At 44.8% G+C, this 20331-nt stretch overlaps 1 protein-coding gene across 6 annotated transcripts in view; it reads right to left on the bottom strand.

Annotated features, from left to right (window-relative positions):
- Nucleotides 1–20331, bottom strand: part of LOC106578316 (retinoic acid receptor alpha-A) — a 265142-nt gene that overhangs the window by 8903 nt on the left and 235908 nt on the right. For 4 of the 6 annotated variants that reach the window (XM_045701983.2, XM_045701982.2, XM_014157002.3 and 1 more), the window contains 3 exons: nucleotides 10808–10956; nucleotides 2934–3075; nucleotides 863–979 (listed from right to left, as the gene is read on the bottom strand). In XM_045701983.2, the coding sequence (XP_045557939.1) occupies nucleotides 863–979; nucleotides 2934–3075; nucleotides 10808–10956 (408 nt within the window). The remainder of the gene's footprint in view (nucleotides 1–862; nucleotides 980–2933; nucleotides 3076–10807; nucleotides 10957–20331) is intronic. The other 2 variants (XM_045701984.2, XM_014157004.3) reach the window with 1 other exon arrangement.

Below are 20331 nucleotides of genomic sequence, written 5' to 3'. Positions count from 1 at the left end.
TAAATTCATTCCTAAATAAAAGTAGGGCATCCTTAACGCAGAGACATTACCCGTGCTGACAAATTGGCACTGCAATCATAAGCCGCACAACACAATTTAATGCAGTCATTAAAGAACCATTAGCCGGGACTCGCGATCAGTCATGGAGAATTGCCGCGTGCAATAACTGGCGGGAGATCCATAGCAGGGCTAGCGAGGAGAAATACAACAGCCGTCCGCATTGTTTTGTGTGTGTGTAAACCGTGAATAGTGTCTACGTGAATCCTTTGTTTGATCTATGAAGGATTACGTCTAGCATTCTCAAATGGTATGACCGTATAGCATAGTCTTGCCCACTGATATGAACCACATACTAGCAGTATCTTCATTGTAGCGAACAGTATTGTATTATGTGCGGTATGCTAGAAGCAATACACAGACTCCCATCAATCAATAGTGGATTTCATAATATAAAAGGCTACTTTTGACAATGTGTCTGCATGAATCTGTATGAATATGTGCATGCGTGCACGTGTGTATATGCCTGTGTGTACGAGAAAGAGAGAGGGGGCCGGCAGACAGACAGACGGATCATTTGAGGGAGGAAAATGAAAACTGCGACAGGTCGTCCGTCACACCGATTAAATTCAATGGAAAGATAAAAATGTCAATGTTCCCCTGCTTCTCCTGCCTGCCTCTCTCTCGCTGCTCTGTAGCGGCGGAACAACGATGAAACTTGTTCTCCCTCCCGCTCCTACCCTCCTCTTCCTCTCATACATGCTGGAGATGCTAGGGCACAGCACGGGAGATGAAAACAGGGGATGAGGGATGGAGGGAAGAGGGGACAGAGGAAGGGGGGGGTGGGGGAGGGGTGGCTGCTTACCCGGGGGAGCTGCCCTGTCCGCCCCTGGCCCCCCAGTCTGTCCCCTCCCGGTCTCCAATGGTGGGGGCGGCGGCTGGGGGCCCAACACCATCCCGCCTTTGGAGCTGGAGCGAGGAGCTGAGGCGACAAAGGAGGGGCACAGGTTTACCCCCTCGTCAGGGCACAAACTAACTAACACAGAGCTCCCCCTAGTACAGTAAAGTCACCCCCACAACCACACACACCCTACCACAGTAACACAGGGGGGAAAGTTTATGCTGGTAGGATGGGGTCATGTATACTGAAATGGACTATCATATAACCTGAATGTTAATAACCAAATTCAAAACACAAGTCAACAAATCCTACAACTTGAATGGGCACATTCTCTGCCGTAGACAGACTATATTCTACACACAAATTCACCGGTAGACAATAGATATCATACAAACGGAAAAACATGTAGTACATCTGGCTCACTTAGTTAGAAACCAAATACAACCCCCCCCCCCCAAACTTCATAACATAAATCAACTCAACATTCTACACGCATACAGTAATCACCAGCAGGTTTGTCAGAGTTTCAACGGAACGCCTAAGGAAAAAAAAAAAAAAAAAGTCAACATTGACATTGAAAAAGAGCATTTACCAGCCCTGCCTTTCCTTGACACCACTCGGGCTCTCTCAGGCTTTCCGTGATAACCCCCATCCCTCTTTCATTCTCTCCCTCTCTCTGCCTTGGTATGGCCACCTGGCACTGGTACTGGCAGCGATGTCGGAGTTGTCGAGCGGACGCAAGGTCACCGAGATGTCCCCTAGCAGAGTGGCCGGTCCTCCCAGCCTCCGCGGTGGCTCCCCGCAGGGCCCCAGATGGCCAGATCCTCGCCCCCCCCCCCCCCCCCCCCCACTACCACCCCTTTCGAAGTAGCACCGCAACACGGCCAAAGTTATCAGCCAGGTCACAGGGACACAAATCAACACTACACCCTCACTTACCAGACACCAACATAACCCTCTAGTACAAACACACACAGAAACAATGACTAAATAGGAGGGAGTATGGGAGTAAGAGTCAACCTATATGGGTTCTTGTTTAACTTGACATAGAAGTTAGGCCTTAACCATTAGGGAGATGGACAGAAGAAACATCTGAGCCTGTATCGGTTGTTTTTAACATCAGCCGGGCAGTAGATCATCTCCCGTCTGTCCCTGTTGTGGGTGTTGCAGAGCTGCCTGCCGTGATCGTTATAACCGTGATTAATGGGCCCATTCAGAGGTAAGGAGCGCTGAGGATAACTTACTTTGCAGTAAGCCTCAGACAGCACGCCGCGTGGGAAACTTGCAGAGCATTACAGTATCATGACGAGGGTAAATACCATAGCAGAGAGACGACAGAGAGAGGGATGGAGGAGGGAAAGGGCGGGGAGGGTCTGTGTGTGCTTGCCTGCATATGAGTGAGTATATTTACTATGTATACTGTTTGGACCTGTGTGTGTGTGTGTCGATAGGCTGAGGTAAGGCCCCTCCGGCCATTGGTCTTCCCTCTCACCTCCACCAATTAGCTTATGTGGTCTGACAGTGTGCGTGTGTGTGTGTGTACCGTGTGTGTTCACACAGCCCCCGGGATGCCCTGATCAGAGGCGAAGCCTGCTCCTTCACTCTCCGCAGGTGCTAACATATTCATCACAGAGACCACCATTACTGTGCAAAGCCAAACTGTGTATTAGGGCAGTGCCGCACGCACACGTACACAGTGATGAGGCTTTATGACAGAGAATGATGGGGATCGGAGTATGTGTTGCCTGGTGGCTCAGAGGTTATAGGCTGGAGTGGCTGGTGTAGTGTAGTTCAGTGATGCATGATATCCTATCAATCAGAACTCAATCAAATACCTAGACATTTCATCCCAGATAGGACCCAGTCGAACAGAAATGAAAGGACTGTCCCGATCGTCTGTGCACAGTTTGGATGACGTCATGCCCTCTGACTGTAGTGTGGTTGATGGCATGACTGGAAGGTGTAGTATCCCGAGGTTAGGGTTGGCGCACTGGCAGGGTGCTGTAGTGTAATATAGTAGTGCACTACTACTCACACTCCTTGGACATGCCCACTTCCAAGCATTTCTGCAGCCGGCAGTACTGGCAGCGGTTCCTGGTGACCTTGTTGATGATGCAGTTCTTCTCCCGGTGACATGTATACACCATGCTCTTCTGGATGCTCCTCCGAAAGAAGCCCTGGAGGACAGAGGGATGAAGAAAGAGAGAGAGATAGGAGAAGAAAAAGAGGGAGCAAGAGAAAAGAGATGGGAAGAAAGGAGAGACACATTGTCAGTGTGTGTGTGTGAGTACGCGCGTGCGTGCGTGTGGAGATTCAATAACATATAGATAACAGTACTGGAGTGTGGCCATATGCTCCACAATTAAAGGCAATGAGCTACCACACACTAAGCTCTTGAAAGTCTTAGCAATGAGTCATCTGTAGGAGAATAAATATTAACTCATGTTGCCATCTCATGAGATCACCCTTCTACCTTGGCAATGGAGCATTAGGGACATTGAGAGATGCTTTAAGGATGTTAAGTAAGTCAAAACGGTTTGGGGATACAAAACGCAGTCTACTAGCCTCTAGCTACCTATCAATGCCCTACTTTAAATCTTGATATGGCCCAGCAAAAACAATTCTGGGTCAAGGCCAACATCATTACAGAGAGAACATTGGTTTAAAACGCTTACAAGTTCTCTGAATCTAAAAGGATGAGCGGACATCTGAAACAAAATTAAAGAACGGGGGGGGGGGAACACTCCCCAGCACGAAAGCACATCAAAATGGTCTTGTCTCTCATTGTGAAGAATAGACAGAGTGAAACCTTTGTCTTTTTAAAATTTAATCAAGGACGGATATCACATTCACAAATTCACTAAAGCATGAGTCTCAAAGCTACAAAACCTAAAAACCTAGCAATACAATATCGACCATCCGAGGCATCTATCCACTTTGTGTATTCCCAAAGAACACAATATGGCACAAAGGCAGATACTGTAGAAGATGCCAGGAGGAGATTAGCTCTCTGGTCGACAGATGGCCCATGCACTAAAGACCACAATTTGTCCTTCCTGGATCATCATCTATCCTTCGCTCTCCTGGTCCTCCCCTCCTGAGAAGAGAGATGGGAGGCTGGTGGGACGTGTTTCAAGTTTTATTAGGTCGTATGTACAGGACACACATGGTATATACATTCCAACAAAATGCTTACTTGGAGGTTCCTTCTCGACAATGCAACAACAAGAAATAAAATATAAGAATAGGAACATAAAGTACATGACTCAGTAGAATAAACATTTAACCATAAGTATAATACAGGAAGGTATGAATTATAGTACAATATTTACACATGTATCAGGGAAAGAGGGATTGATGGGCAAGTGTTTAAATTGTGCAGTATTAGCAATAGTAAATAAGAGTTTGGTAGCAGCAGTTGTGATGTGTGTGTACGTGTATATATGTGTCTATGTGGGTGTGTGCGTGCTAAGGCGCAGAGAGTCAGTTCAGGTGGTCTGTCCAGTTCAAGTGTTTAGCAGCCTGATGGCTTGTAGACAGAGACTGTCTGTGAGCCTGTTGGTATCAGACCTTATGCTCCGAACCAGTCTGCCCGACGATAAGGAAGTGAACAACTCGTGGCTGGGGTGTGTGGGGTCCTTGATGATGCTGCGGGACTTCCTCAAGCACCGTTTCAAGTAGATGTCCTGGATGGCTGTGAACACGGCCCCAGTGATGTACTGGAGGGCCTTGCGGTCGTTGACGGAGTGATTCCTGTACCAGGCCGTGATGCAACTGGTCAAGATGCTCTCGATGGTGCTGTGGTAGTATTGAGAGGACCTGGGGGTAGCATTTCTTTAGCAGCCTTAAGAAGAAGAGGCGCTGTTGCGCCCTCTTGACAAGAGTGGTGGTGTTGTTAGTCCAACTCAAGTCCTTTGTGATTTGGATGCGGAGGGACTTAAAACGGCTGACTCTCTCTACTGCAGTCCCGTTGATGTGGATCAGATGTATACGGACACACCCGGCCTGCACAGCTGAGCAGGGGAAACAGCTCGAGTCGCACAAAATTGAATATAACGTTTCAGATTAAGTTTGGAATGACACATTTTCATATGTACAACACCTAAAGTACCGCATCACTATACTGAGAACTTTGCAGTTTTTTTGTTCATGTTTTTTTCAGGGCCCCCATACTGCACAACGAGAATGAGGAAGTTAGTCACTGTCTGGGGTAAGTTTATCAAAAACAAGTGAAATCACAAAAAAGGTGTCTGGACTCTTCTATAACATAACATTTACATAAAAAAAACTGATTTGTTTGTAAAAAAGAATGTCCCCTTTAATGGATTATCACTAAACAACCTCATGTTATGCAGGTTTGTATGCCGTCCCAAAATTGATGGAAACTGGCTGAGACTCTGTTACCAAGCACTAATTAGAGATTTTTTGCATGAAAGATATATTTGAACAATGTCTTGTTAGTATTGCATTAAAGCACTAACAAATACCTACAAAAACATGCATAGCATTAAGACTCGGCCCTGATTAAAGAAAATATGTCAATTTTACAGTGAGAGTGTGACTCCATTACTTACATCTAGGCCCTATCTCTAAACAAATTAGGATCCACAGTCATAACATAAACAAAATACACGACAGGACAACAAGCTACGGCTTCAAAGCCAATCAATAGCCGATATCTAACGACCTGCCAGTGACCCTGGTGTGTCTCCCTGTGATCCGTTGGTGGCCCGACCCTGACCCTGCTGGCCACGGGAGGATTGGCCCAGTCCCTTTGACATAAAAAAGGGGACAACCAATCCCTCGCCTCAGGTGGCCCTGGGGATCGGACCTCTCCTCATGGTTAGCCATTGTCCCTCCCCTGCCCTCCCCTCTCCATTAGGAGTCATTGCTTCCTGCGCGCCTTAAGCCTCTTTTTGTATAAGCGCTAATCCGCCAGACGACAAGAGCCCTCAGCAGGCCTGTCAGCCACCCTGCAGCGTTCTGAGGAGAGAAGCGCAGAGAGATGAAGGGGGAGGGAGGAATGGGGAGGAAAGGAGGAGATGGGGCAAGAGGGGGGTTAATTATGTATGTGTGTGTGTGTGTGTGTGTGGCTTGTACAATCCATTCTGTGTACTGTAGATATGCACCTGATGTATGGGCGGCAGGTAGCCTAGTGGTTAGAGCATTGGGCCAGTAACCAAAAGGTTGGTGAATCGAATCCCTGAGCTGACAAGGTAAAAATCTGTCGTTCTGCCACTGAACAAGACAGTTAACCCACTGATCCGTCATTGTAAATAAGAATTTGTTATTAACTGACTTGCCTTGCTAAAGGTTATATAAAAAATAAAAAAACTGAATTTCTTGGCTTGCAATGTCTCAACTTCAGTAAAGCAGGCTTTACGCAAAAGACTGAACACACTCCTATCATTAGCGAAGGGAAAGAGCAGGCGAACCATCTGCACTGTGATTAACATTTTGTGGGGGATTTTTAAATGTGGAGGATTTAAAAAAAATGTATGGAATGTGTGTGTGTGTGTGTGTGTGTGTGTACGCGCATTTCTACATTTGTGTGGGTGTGTGTTGTTTATTCTGATCAGCCTATGAAAATGCCCTTTTTGTTACTAATTTAACCAGAACAATGCATAATGCACATTCACTAATATTGACTAACTTCTTGTAGCAGCCATTATAGAACATTAACACAGATCTCAAACAAATCAAGCAAAAGCCCATGTGCTAGTGAGTAGCCAGCTAATCTTCATATTTCAAGTTTAGCAAACTTGGATCTATTTGCTATCTAAGAAGGTAGAACAGTAGAATTGTTATGAACACACCCTTCTGTCCATCTCCAACTGTTTTAACAGCATGCTAGCCTGTCCACTTTGTTCCGATGTTGAAATCAAGTGCCCTACCTTATTTCTCAGAATGAGAACGAGTTGCCAAATCCTTATATAATTGTGTTTCATGCTTATTGCACATGTATAAAACACAGACTAGACAGCTAGTATAACGTATTTTTGGCTAAAATGCTGCTAGCGGTACCGAGAAAACTGAACATACATTTTCCAGAATCAATGTTTATTGATACTCCCGTTTTAGTAGCGTTTGCTGTGCGTGCAATTTGAGGGGTTGAGACATAAAAAGGGTTCGTTAGAAATAACGTCTCAATGCGTTTCGGTGTCCATATAAACGATTCTTTTGGACCAATCCTCAAATGCAAATAGCGAGTTGAAACCGCTCGTCACAGAGGAAGAAGTGATCTCTCATCTTTGTTGTTATGAGTGACAGGAAGAGGGGCTTGGTGTGTGTAAATGGGAAGATGCACACAGCACAGAAGGAGCGAAGGAGACCAGACCAAAAAGACAACATGAGAACAAGTGGACATAAACGCCCATAATAACAAATGATTCTCGTGATACTGGCATTTGGAATATCGCGCTAAAAGAAATTCAAATGAATTTGATATAAAAATCGGCCAACCCTACGACAGGCACATTACTAAAGATGTGAATCTTTAACAAGGCCAGCTAAAAACACTGCAACATTAGAGAGAGGAGCGATGGTGGGGGCTTAAGATGTTAAGTGTCTTCGCGTCGCAAAAAAACAAAAAAGGCTTCATGCTGTGCATTGACGCCTCCGAGACAATAAATGAGGAGAGCGTACACATTTTATGTTAATGTGTTTATATCTGGGCGAACGAGAGGGAATGAGAGAGAGAGAGAGAGAGAGAGAGAGAGAGAGAGAGAGAGAGAGAGAGAGAGAGAGAGAGAGAGAGAGAGAGAGAGAGAGAGAGAGAAAATAGATTCCACTTCAACAAACAAACAAATGAGCCATCTCTAAGTAGTTTGGGCTGACATTATTCCTCACCGCACCCTAGGGTTGGGTTTTGTAGTTGGGCTAGTTAAGGCAATGCTAAATTGCTAACCGTCAACTTACCCCAGTCTCCGATGAGTGGCCGTATATACAGTGCATTCGGAAAGTATATAGACCCCTTGACTTTTTCCACATTTTGTTACGTTACAGCCTTATTCTAAAATTGATTCAATTGTATTTTTTCCTCATCAATCTACACACAATACCCCATTATGACACAGAAAAACAGGTGGACATTTTTGCTAATTTATTAAAAATAAAACTGAAATATCACATTTACATAACTATTCAGACCCTTTACTCAGTACTCTGTTGAAGCACCTTTAGCAGCAATTACAGCATTGAGTCTTCTTGGGTATGTCGCTACAAGCTTGCACACATGTATTTGGGGCGTTTCTCCCACTCTTTGCAGATCCTCTCAAGCTCTGTCAGGTTGGATGGGGACACTTCACTGCACAGCTATTTTCAGGTCTTTCCAGAGATGTTTGATCGGTTTCAAGCCCAGGCTCTGGCTGGGCCACTCAAGGACATTCAGAGACTTGTCCCGAAGCCATTCCTACATTGTCTTGGCTGTGTGCTTAGGGTCGTTGTGCTGTTGGAAGGTGAACCTTCACCCCAGTCTAAAGCCCTAGCGCTCTGGAGCAGGTTTTCATCAAGGATCTCTCTGTACTTTGCTCCGTTCATCTTTCCCTCGATCCTGACTAGACTCCCAGTCCCTATCGCTGAAAACCATCCCCACAGCATGATGTTTCCACCACCATGGTGCCAGGTTTCCTCCAGACGGGAAGCTTGGCATTCAGACCAAAGAGTTCAATCTTGGTTTCATCAGACCAGAGAATCTTGTTTCTCATGGTCTGAGAATCTAAGTGCCTTTTGGCAAACTGCAAGCGGGCTGTCATGTGCCTTTTAGTGAGGAGTGGCTTCCGTCTGGCCAATCTCCCATAAAGGCCTGATTGCTGGAGTGCTGCAGAGATGGTCCTTCTGGAAGGTTCTCCCATCTCCACAAAGGAACTCTGGATCTCTGTCAGAGTGACCATCGGCTTCTTGGTCACCTCCCTGACCAAGGCCCTTCCCCCCTGATTGCTCAGTTTGGCCCGGCGGCCAGCTCTAGGAAAAGTCTTTGTGGTTCTAAACTTCTTCCATTTCAGAATGATGGGGGGCCACTGTGTTCTTGGGAACCTTCAATGCTGCAGACATTTTTTGTTACCCTTCCCCAGATCTGTGCCTCGACACAATCCTGTCTCGGAGCTCTACGGACAATTCCTTTGACCTCATGGCTTGGTTTTTGCTCTGACATGCACTGTGAACTGTGGGACCTTCTATAGACAGGTGCGTGCCTTTCTAAATCATGTCCAATCAATTGAATTTACCACAGGTGGACTCTAATCAAGTTGTAGAAACATCTGAAGGATGATCAATGGAAACAGGATGCACCTGAGCAAAAAGTCTGAATACTTATGTAAATAAGGTGTTTTTTATTTTTTTAAATCCCCCAAAACTGTTTTCGCTTCGTCATTATGGGGTAGTGTGTGTTTTTAAAAATCAATTTTAGAATAAGGCTGTAACATAACAAAATCTGGAAAAAGTCAAGGGGTCTGAATACACCTGTTGTGTTGAATTATTGAGGATACAAAGTTCACTCATCTCCTGTTTAGAAGACTAGGAGAGGGGAGGCGGGTGGCGAATACTGAATTTTCTGCTCTCCCCAGGACGCCCGGCTGGGGGTGGATACTAGCAGCTGGCGTTGGGGTAGCTACCACCCGGAAAGGATGTACGCACAAACATGTACATGTGCACGCACAGCATCCTGAGTCAGTGAGTTTGAGCAGAGCAGGAAAGTGACACTAGCTTGGGTGCCAGTTTGTTGGCTATATCAGAAACTAAGTCATACCCATGCTTTCACACTGACAGGCCACGTACGCACGCACACACGCACGCGCAACCTTATTAGCCTATTTAAATCAGGGCCTATTAGTGTGAAGTTAAGAGACACATTAAAAGCTATTGAGGACGTGCAACAGGCAACTCCGTCAAGTGGGGCTTTTCTGCCCCCCCCCCCCCAAAAGGCAGGTTAAGGCTTTATTTACTTTGTATACATTTCTTTTAGATGGTAGGTTAAGTTTCAATGAACGCGAGACCTTGCCTCGTGCTACTGTGTTAAAACAGGACTGTGTGCTCATGAAACTCTACTCTTTTTTTCTCCCCATTCCATCATCTCTACTCGCCTCCTCTCCGGTCTTGTCCTTTCTATCTTGTCATCTGTCCGCTCCTCCTTTCCTTCTCACCGTCGACCTAATCCCCTCATCTCCACTCTGGATGCAACCAGGTTCCCTCCTGCAGCGCCTCTCCCCGTCCCTCCCTCTCTCCAGCCATTCCCCCTACAAGCCAGGTGTTATCTTCCCTGGGCCCAGCCATGTGAGGCAGGCCTAATGGGCACCTGTCACCACCACGGCCAGTCATCCAGCCTTCCTCTCTCTCCGCCTGCCAGTCTCAGACCATCGCCCTGCCCTCAACCTCTTCAACCCTCAGCCCTCAACCTCCATGCATTACAGATGAACAGCGAGTCCTCCAGAGCACCACTGCTAACGCAAGCTTTCGCAGGCTTACACAACTCCACAACCCTTATGGGTTATGAAACACAGTACTACAGATAAGGAAGCAGCAGCCAGATACCACTTCAGAGTGCAGACGGTTGCCTGACAGGACAGCGTGGAAGTCAGCGTACCCGGTGTTCTCGTAACACGTCTCACATAACAGGCTGCACAGGGCGTATTAAAACATGGTAAGAGCGAGAGGAAAGGACACATATGATATTCAAGGACGTGCTGGAAACCGAGATAATGTATGACACAAACACGGAGAGAGGTGATGACAAGTGCACACGTCGACACATGCTGAATGAGGGTGTAGCTCCTGGATTAAATGCCACCTAATATGCATTGGTCCAGCCCATTTACAGAAAACCACCCAGAAGCAACTGACAATTTAACCCTGGATCAAATAGTATAGAACTGAATGGAATAGAATGTATGGCTATATAAGGGTGTGTCTCACCTTGCAGCCTTCGCAGGCACTGACTCCATAGTGGTATCCTGAGGATTTGTCCTGGCACACAAAGCAGGGCTTGTAGACCCTCGGGGGAGGAGGGGGCGATGGCGGGCTTGGCACTATCTCCTCTGAGCTGGTACTCTGTGTCTCTATCGCTGCGGGAGAGAAAAGAGAGGGAGGCACACACACTCAGTGACAGAGGACAAGGACAATATCTTGACAGGCTACTTCCGTATCCTGGACAAGAAAGACTACTCTGGATATTGTCGAGAGAGTGTCTCTAAGAGCACTTGGCACAATGAATCAAAGCCAGGCTGGAGATGCAGAGAAGAGAAAAGCAGGCCATTCTTGTTTACCAGTAACCTTAGTGGTTCCACATATCAATCAAGACAACGTTAGCAGTGGAGGACACAGATAAGGGCGTCCTGAATGGCTGTAGAGAGAAACTGGCTCACCCATCAGGGAAGGAACTAGACATAACAGTTCTCTCTCTAGGCTGTGTGTGAATGAATGGTGCTTCGAACGGGGAAGAATGTTCTGCTGGACTGGCATTCATTACACCCTGTTGTATAAAAGTTAAGTGTGTGTGGCCGAGGGTGTGTGGGCGGAATGGAGTTGTATCATCATGTTGCTTTCTCAAAGAGAGAAAAAAGGAAGGTGACCTAAGCTAAGTTCAAGGTGGACATTGAGAACCAGATACCAAGGCTGTCCACACGGAGTCACCCTCTCGACCTTCACTCTCTTGCCATCGTCCTCTCTCTCTCCCGCTCTCGCACTTGTATTCTCTCTCCATCTCTCTGGGGAAAATAATAAACAAGACTAAAGACAGGAGTCACTCTCCCCCACTTTCTCTTTCCCTCTCTCTTGCTCTCATTCCCAGGCCCTGAAAACAAACAAGGCTTAAGACGGGAGAACTAACTGAGATAATCAGTCGGAATCCCTTGTTACGAGACGTAAGATTATTATTCTTGAAATAGATAGGAACGAACAGCTGACTGAAGATGGTGCAGCCAGGCATTCGAGTCTGTTTCTGCGGTAACATGGACTCTTAACGTGATCAAACTTTTTTACTCCTGGCAGAAACAAGCAAGGTGTTGGCAAACGAGTCTTCAGTTACCTAGGCAACACCCCCCACAATCCAGCAGCGGCACACAAAGAATGAAAAGAACAGGTTTGGAATCTCTAACCCTGGCAATTTGACTGGTAAAATCATGGGTACACTTGCAATGGCTGCCTGGTATTGTGATCCAATAACTTCCATGGTAATATAGAATGTTCATTCAAATTACGTTAACTGATGTAATGGAAAGTATTTTTTTGTCATGTAAGTTGAGTTGAATAAACAAATAACACATATTTATGGGTACACTTCCTGCTTTTACTTCCTTTGTTTCTATGGGTACATTCACAATGGCCACCAGTAGGGTTGGGTGGTTTCCAGATTTTCATATCGTCATACCGTTCTTCTCTCATTCTGGGATTTACGGTTTAGTACACAAGGGGGTGCCAAAAAAACACAAAAAGAGACCATTGGGCATTTGTTACCAGAATGCTACGAATATTAGCAAAAGTAATAGTGAATTTCTACGGAGGCTGCTAGCTAAATATGCTAACGATGACAAACAAAAATAAACAAATTGCAACGACAGGCGATCTTGCTCATAAAGTTATACATACAGTGAATTCAGAAAGTATTCAGACCCCTTCCCATTTTCCAAATTTTGTTACATTACAGCCTTATTCTAAAATGGATTAAATACAACATTTCCTCATCAATCTACATACAATACCCCATAATGACAAAGCAAAAACAGGTTTTTATAAATTTTTGCAAACTAAAAAAATTTAAGAAATACTTTATTTACATAAGTATTCAGACCCTTTGCTATGAGACTCAAAATTGAGCTCAGGTGCATCCTGTTTCCATTGATCATTCTTGAGATGTTTCTACAACTTGGAGACCACCTGTGGTATATTCAATTGATTGTACATGATTTGGAAAGGCACACACCTGTCTATATAAGGTCCCACAGTTGACAGTGCATGTCAGAGCAAAAACCAAGCCATGAGGTCAAAGGAATTGTCCGTAGAGCTCTGAGACAGGATTTTGTTGAGGCACAGATCTGGGGAAGGGTACCAAAAAATGTCTGCAGTATTGAAAGTCCTCCAAGAACACAGTGGCCTCCATAATTCTTAAATGGAAGATGTTTGGAACCACCAAGACCCTTCCTAGAGCTGGCCACCCGGCCAAACTGAGCAATCGGGGGGAAAAGGGCCTTCGCCAGGGAGGTGACCAAGAAGCCGATGGTCACTCTGACAGAGCTCCCGAGTTCCTCTGTGGAGATAGGAGAACCAGAAGGACAACCATCTCTGCAGCATTCCAGCAATCAGACCTTTATGGTAGTGGCCAGACGGAAGCCACTCCTCAGTAAAAGGCACATGACAGCCCGCTTGGAGTTTGCCAAAATGCAACTAAAGACTCAGACCATGAGAAACAAGATTCTGTGGTCTGATGAAACCAAGATTTTACTCTTTGGCCTGAATGCCAAGCATCACATCTGGAGGAAACCTGGCACCATCCCTACGGTGAAGCATGGTGGCAGCATCATGCTGTGGGGATGTTTTTCAGCGGCAGGGACTGGGACACTACTCAGAATCATTGTGCAAATGAACAAAGTTTTGAAGCATACTTGTCTGCTCTGAAGCAGCATGTGTACATGCTGTGTCAGAGTAGAGTCGCTAGGGCAATGGGCCTGCCTGCTCTGCTAGGAGCAGACAGGCTGAGAACAGAGGAGAAAACGGCAAGCAAATGCAGTGGCAGCTGTACAGACAACTCATCCAAAGGGCTTTGACTTCTCAAACACGGCAGAAAGCTTACCTTACACAATACGATGCCCTGTCACCTTATTAAATTAGTGAATTACTTAGACAAGTAGCAAGTTAGGGGTCATGTCAACGCAGAACTGTTCTTTTTTTCATGCGGAAAGAAATATAATATGGCTCAGAAATCTCATGCAGCGTTTTGTAAATGCAGATCTAAAATGCTTCTGCTTGTAATTTCTGCCTGGCATCAGACACATGTTGTGCTTGAGCACTAGGACTGACGTGCAGCATTTGTCTGGGTGTAGACAGACTACTTTTCTCTGGTAAAATAACTAAGCAATATATTAGTAAATGTCGCTGGCTGCAGTCATTCTATGATAAACATAAAAGAATATGACGGTCATGCATGTTTTTGCAACAACAAAAGAAGTTTAGCTCTGTGGCTGCCAGCCAAACAGCGTTCCACGTCTGTTCATGAAAACAAAGCTATTTTCTTCTGAATGTGTTGCACCAACGTAAAACTACAGCTGCACGTCCCTGATCACTATATTTAAGCAAATATTTCAATATAAAAGCGACCCATCAATACACAGCTGGGCTCACCTGCTCCTGTCTTCTCCCGTTGTGCTATTTACAAACACGTGACTGGCCCAACTGTTCAGGGGAACTAAACATGATTTACATTATGAAGCTGTAAAGGGTGAAATAAAGAACATGCTTTACAGTGGAAAGAAAATTATGTGAAACCTTTGGAATTACTTGAATTTATGCAGAAATTGGTCATAACATTTGATCTGATTTTCATCGAAGTCACAACAATAGACAAACACAGTCTGATTAAACAGATAACACAACTAAAAAGTATACATTTTCATGTCTTTGTTGAACACACTGTGTAAACGTTCACAGGGGAAAAGGGAAAAGTATGTGAACCCTTGGATTTAATAACTGGTTGACCATTCTTTGGCAGCAATAACCTCAACCAAATGTTTTCTGTAGTTGCGGATCAGACCTTTACAAAACTGTTTCAGTTCAGCAATATTCTTGGGATGTCTGGTGTGAACCGCTCAAGGACATGCCACAGCATCTCAAATCGAGTTGAGGTCAGGACTGACTGGGCCACTCCAGAAGGCGTATTTTCTTCTGTTCAAGCCATTTTTTTGTTGATTTACTTCTGTGTTTCGGGTCGTTGTCCTGTTGCATCACCCAACTTCTGTTGAGCTTCAATTGGCAGACAGATAGCCTTACATTCTCCTGCAAAATGTCTTGATAAACTTGGGAATTCATTTTTCCGTCGATGATGGCAAGCTGTCCAGCAAAGCAGCCCCAAACCATGATGCCCCCTCCACCATACTTGCAGCTGGGATGAGGTTTTGATGTTGGTGTGCTGTGCCTTTTTTCTCTACACATAGTCTTGTGTGTTCCTTCCAAAGAACTCAACTTGAGTTTCATCTGTCCACAGAATATTTTGCCAGTAGGGCTGTGGAACATCCAGGTGCTCTTTTGCGAACTTCAGACGTGCAGGAATGGTTTTTTTTGGACAGCAGTGGCTTCTTCCGTGGTATCCTCCCATGAACACCATACTTGTTTAGTATTTTACGTATCGTAGACTCGTCAACAGAGATGTTAGCATGTTCCAGAGATTTCTATAAGTCTTTAGCTGACAGTTTAGTATTCTTCTTAACCTCATTGAGCATTCTGCGCTGTGCTCTTGCAGTCATCTTTGCAGGGCGGCCACTCCTAGGGAGAGTAGCAACAGTGCTGAACTTTCTCCATTTATAGACAATTTGTTTAACCGTGGACTGATGAACATCAATGCTTTTAGAGATACTTTTGTAACCCTTTCCAGCTTTATGAAAGTCAACAATTCTTAATCTTAGGTCTTCTGAGATCTCTTTTGTTCGAGGCATGGTTCACATCAGGCAATGCTTCTAGTGAATAGCAAACTCAAATTTTGTGAGTGTTTTTTAATAGGGCAGGGCAGCTCTAACAAACATCTCCAATCTCGTCTCATTGATTGGACTGCAGGTTAGCTGACTCCAATTAGCTTTTGGAGAAGTCATTATCCCTACGGGTTCACATACTTTTTCCAACCTACACAGTGAATGTTTAAATGATGTATTCAATATAGATACGAAAAATACAATGCTTTGTGTGTATTAGTTTAAGCACACAGTGTTTTTTTATTGTTGCGAATTAGATGAAGATCAGATCAAATTCTATGACCAATTTATGCAGAAATCCAGGTAATTCCAAAGGGTTCACATACTTTTTTTGCCACTGTATATCCTAACGCATTGCACAAGTTGACAGCGGGTATTTACTTAAAGAAGCTACAAATATTAAAATGTATAGAAATAGTTCAAATAAATAGCTTCAACGGTATTGAAAAACCACCCTGTGGTTATTTCCAAATTCCCCGGTATACAGTATACTGCCCAAGCCTAGCCGCCAGTCCACCCACTTAGCCATCATCGACTTGAATGGGGATGCCCGTTCTATTCGATGGCAGCACATGCATCAGGAGCGGAGAGGAGAAAATGTGCATCCCACAAATGTTGGTATTCAAACGGTTATTACGGAGACCGCGGTCATTTCGCTGGCCAATTACCATCATCCCAAATTCCATTGACACCACAGCCCTAGACACACACAAGCAGACGTGTGTGCCTACATGCAGCCTGCATGCACACACTCCAACGTAGAGACACATATCCAATAATCAAGGTTGCGTAAGCACAACTATAACATGTCCTGTGCTCTGTAATTACTATATTTTATAACGCATGCGTTTTTCTGTGTTTGTGTGTGGTCTGCGTCATGATCTCTACCCTCTCCCCTCCTGCGTCAGCTCTGGGAGTAAGGATTGTGACGTCTCGGTGCTGCCCAAAGGCCCGGGCGGCACTCGTGTGTAAATAAGCGATCTATATTTAACACAAAGCTCACAGGTTCACCAGGCCTGCAGTTCAGCTGGCAATGGGACTCCACGTGACGCCACAGACGGACGCTCTGGATGGAAACACAACCAGACGGCTGGACGCACACACACAGTCCAACACTCCCTCTCACACTATTTGGCTGGCAGCCACACAAGTGTGTTTGCGTCTTACGCGTACAGACAAACACACTTATATCCATCGTCCACCTAAACGCACTCTGTTGCTCTTTCTCTCTCACACACAGTCGCAGCTTGGGCTCTCCTTTTAATGTGTCTATGGATATCTCTGCTTGTCGATCCCAGTGGACATGCTCCTGAAAAACACTTGGGAAGAGTATATTCAGTCAACCAAAATAAACCAGGCTGATACACACCAACATGCGCATGCTCACTGCCGGAGAAACATTCGAGAATGTTATGCTAAAACCAACTCCAGATTCTCCCATATCAGGAGGCAAACATGCAGAATATCAAAATGTGTTTCAGATCCTGATAGCAGCTAACGCAGCTAACTGTAAAGACAACACCAATGAAGTGCACATTGCCGGGACCCACAGCAACACTAATCAGACCCAGGATATTAAGACAATCTCACTCCTGTCTCTCACTGAAAACTGGAAGAAAATGGAGACCTCGGTCTTCAACAGACAAACAGCATATTGTAACATGTGAGAATAGTTTTCCAGTATTACTGATCTATTGATTGACAGTATATGTGGCCTCTTAGTTTAGCATTAGGGGACAAACTGAAGTTTATTTAGCTAGCTAATGTACAGGGTGTTCTTCTTCATTAGTCAACCCTGCTGTACCCATACCTCCCTCATCATACCAGCAATGTCCCACAGTTACTACGAGATCAGTTCTGTGGGTTTCTGCTAAATTCCACACGCACCCTTGTGACTCTCTATAGAATGCCATGCCGAGTTGTTACCCAGTCAAGACAAAACCACACACAATGGACACGGACTCAACGGGGCACTAACCGCACCACTGGTGTATGGAAAACGACCTTTAAAAACCTTCTCATCTCAGGAAAACTGCTTTTTTTTCCATCTCCGGGGGGGTCTTGCCTGTGTGTAAAAACAAACCAGACCGGGGAGCACTTCAAAGCCTATGATAGGCCTGTGCCTTTAAAATACTTTTATAGAGGAAATTAAAGGTGATCTCGCAAATGCTCCCTGGGGGACTCTACTTCTGTACATCTATATGTGCCCCCATTGCGCTCACTGGTTCTTTTAAAGGCATTTTTAGTGTCATTCGTCAGACATGGAAAATGACCTATACAATGACTAGGGTTCAAAGACTAGAGGATGCAGCCAAGATGGAAGCACCTGTATGGCCAAAAGCAAGGCTGCACGATGAATGTTTAGCAAGGAGTCTGGTAGCTAGTGAACTATAAAGTCTATAGCCCTCCTATAGTAACCAGGCCTGGTCAAGACTGGAGGCAAATTGACAGTTTACTACAGCCTTACTCACATGGCCCTCCACCATGGTCCGAGAGCGAGCTGGAAAAACGTGTTGTTATGTAGGCCTAACTCTCTGATACACCTTTGTGTAGTGCTTCATCCTGTAAGCTCATCTAAACGAAAACCAGAGCACCATTTATCATCACTTCCCTTTATTGCTGTGCATACATGCAGTAAACAGTATTAACCATGTTATGTATTGGTTTACTTAACCCAGAGGACAAGCTTAGAGGAAAGTCGAAATACAGCAAACACTAAAATCTGCATGAATGAAATAGGGTCCGCTATTCGTTTCAACTGATGATGGGGGACAAGAAGAAGCGAGCGAGCTTAAAGACCCGTCTTTCCATCAGGACGTGGATCAGGGAACAGGTCACACGCTAGTAAACAAAACTTCACCTTTTATCAGCTAGACGGTAATGAATAGCTCAGGGGCAGTTAAGGAGAGATGCACTCAGAGCACCCTCTTTTTCATTTGGGGTGGGATGAAGGGTTGAGGGAGGGAGGGATGCAATCTTTTGCTTTCATTGCCCTTTGTTATTGTCATCAGTGCTGGCATCAGTCTTAGCTGATGCCATTGGCCCTGGCTGGCAGTCATTACGCTCATGTCAAACAAATTAAACTTAAATAGAGCAATCTTTACGTAACACACCACATTTTCTCTCATTAGCAAAAGCACATTTGGCATTTCCCTTCCACTCGCTCGCCCTCTACTCTCTCTGATGTGGAGCCATTACAACCCTGCATTATTACCGGGACATTCGTCCATATTAAAGCTGCCTTCATTAGATGTATGTATACAAACACACACAAATGTACAATACACACAGGCACAAGGGCAACAGCCCTTCAGCATACACACACTAACTGTCCTAATGAAAGCACACAAATATTTTTGTCGAAAAAATCTAGGGACAGAAGGACAAGTCTGCGAGGGGACTGGCGACTGTAATTAAAGACAATGGCTCAGTTCTGGAGTGCAGAGTGGAACAATGGTGGGCTTGTGGGATGGAGAGGGCTGACTCAGGAGGACAGAGCCTGCTGCTACTGCACAGGGCCACACCAGCTCTACCAAAGCACGGACAATAGAGTACATCTGGGCAGTTGTTATCCAGCACTGAGAAGGCTAACTAAGCCTCTGTATGCACCATGAAAGAGAGGGTAACTTTGCTAAACTGTATAAGGGTCTGCTAGATAGAGGACAGGCTAGATCCAATTCCAATCATCTCGACCTCCTAGCATCTATGAGTATGTTTACATGCAGAGTAATAATTTGATATTAAACTGATTATGGCAGTAGGCAGATTATGCAATAGTCATGTAAACACTTTACTCTGCTCATCTTAAATTGGTGCGAGGTCAAAATCAAAGTAAGTATACGCTGATTAAAACACCTGGTTTTCTGAGCAATCTTTAGAATTATTAGGACACGTAAACGCCTTAAAATCGGCGTTGCAGTGGTGTATTTGATCTGTGCATGTGCTACAGTAGTACCAGCTGAGCGACCGTCCCTCTTTAGCGCGAGTGAAGTGAGTTCGGAACAACTGAATGTATGCGTCTTAGAAGTAGTTCACATACAAACTTTATATATCCGAACTCAATCAAATATGCTTACCAAAAATAACATGTTCGCTGTGGTAGGACGTTTATTTTGATTGGCGTTTTTCTGCATTTATCAGAGTGCCATCAGGTAGCTTGATTTCAGTGTCCATGTAAACAGGATTATTAGGGACATCGGAAAGCATTCAAATTTAATAATAGAACTATGATATTAAATCTGATTATCCACAATAAATCACATTATTGTGTGCATGTAACCGTACTCTACGACCATGATACAACAACTCTTTGATTTCTCAGAATTCCCTTTGATGTTCACATTCCCAGACAAACATTCAAAAACAAAGTGTGTGTTGTGTTTGTCGGCAGCCAAAACATGTTAATGGTTTAACTTAATGTGCTTGCACAGCAGCAGCACCCAAAGCACCAGTGACTTAATTAGCGTGCGTGTTAAGGGTCTCATAATGTCGCTCTTCAGATTCACTTTGCATATTTGATGAGTCAACCATTGTGCTCACATTAGACATCTCTTCAGTACTCTGTTACATTGAAGATTAGACCAAACAGCAGGACAAAGGGACGATTCAAAGACGCATAATCACAAAAAGGTAGGCTATATCAAAAGTTCTGATAATAATCCGAAACTAGCCTGATTACCAGTCAATTTAACTCCTCTGTCATTGGCTAGTGCAGAAACAGAGTGGCAACCAGACTATATATATATATATAACATACAGACAACA

The sequence above is a fragment of the Salmo salar genome, chromosome 19 (assembly GCF_965601325.2).
Source record: "Salmo salar chromosome 19, fSalSal1, whole genome shotgun sequence".
Classification (NCBI taxonomy): Eukaryota; Metazoa; Chordata; class Actinopteri; order Salmoniformes; family Salmonidae; genus Salmo; species Salmo salar.
The sequence above is the reverse complement of the archived record's forward strand: the minus strand, read 5'-3'. Positions and strand labels throughout refer to the sequence as shown.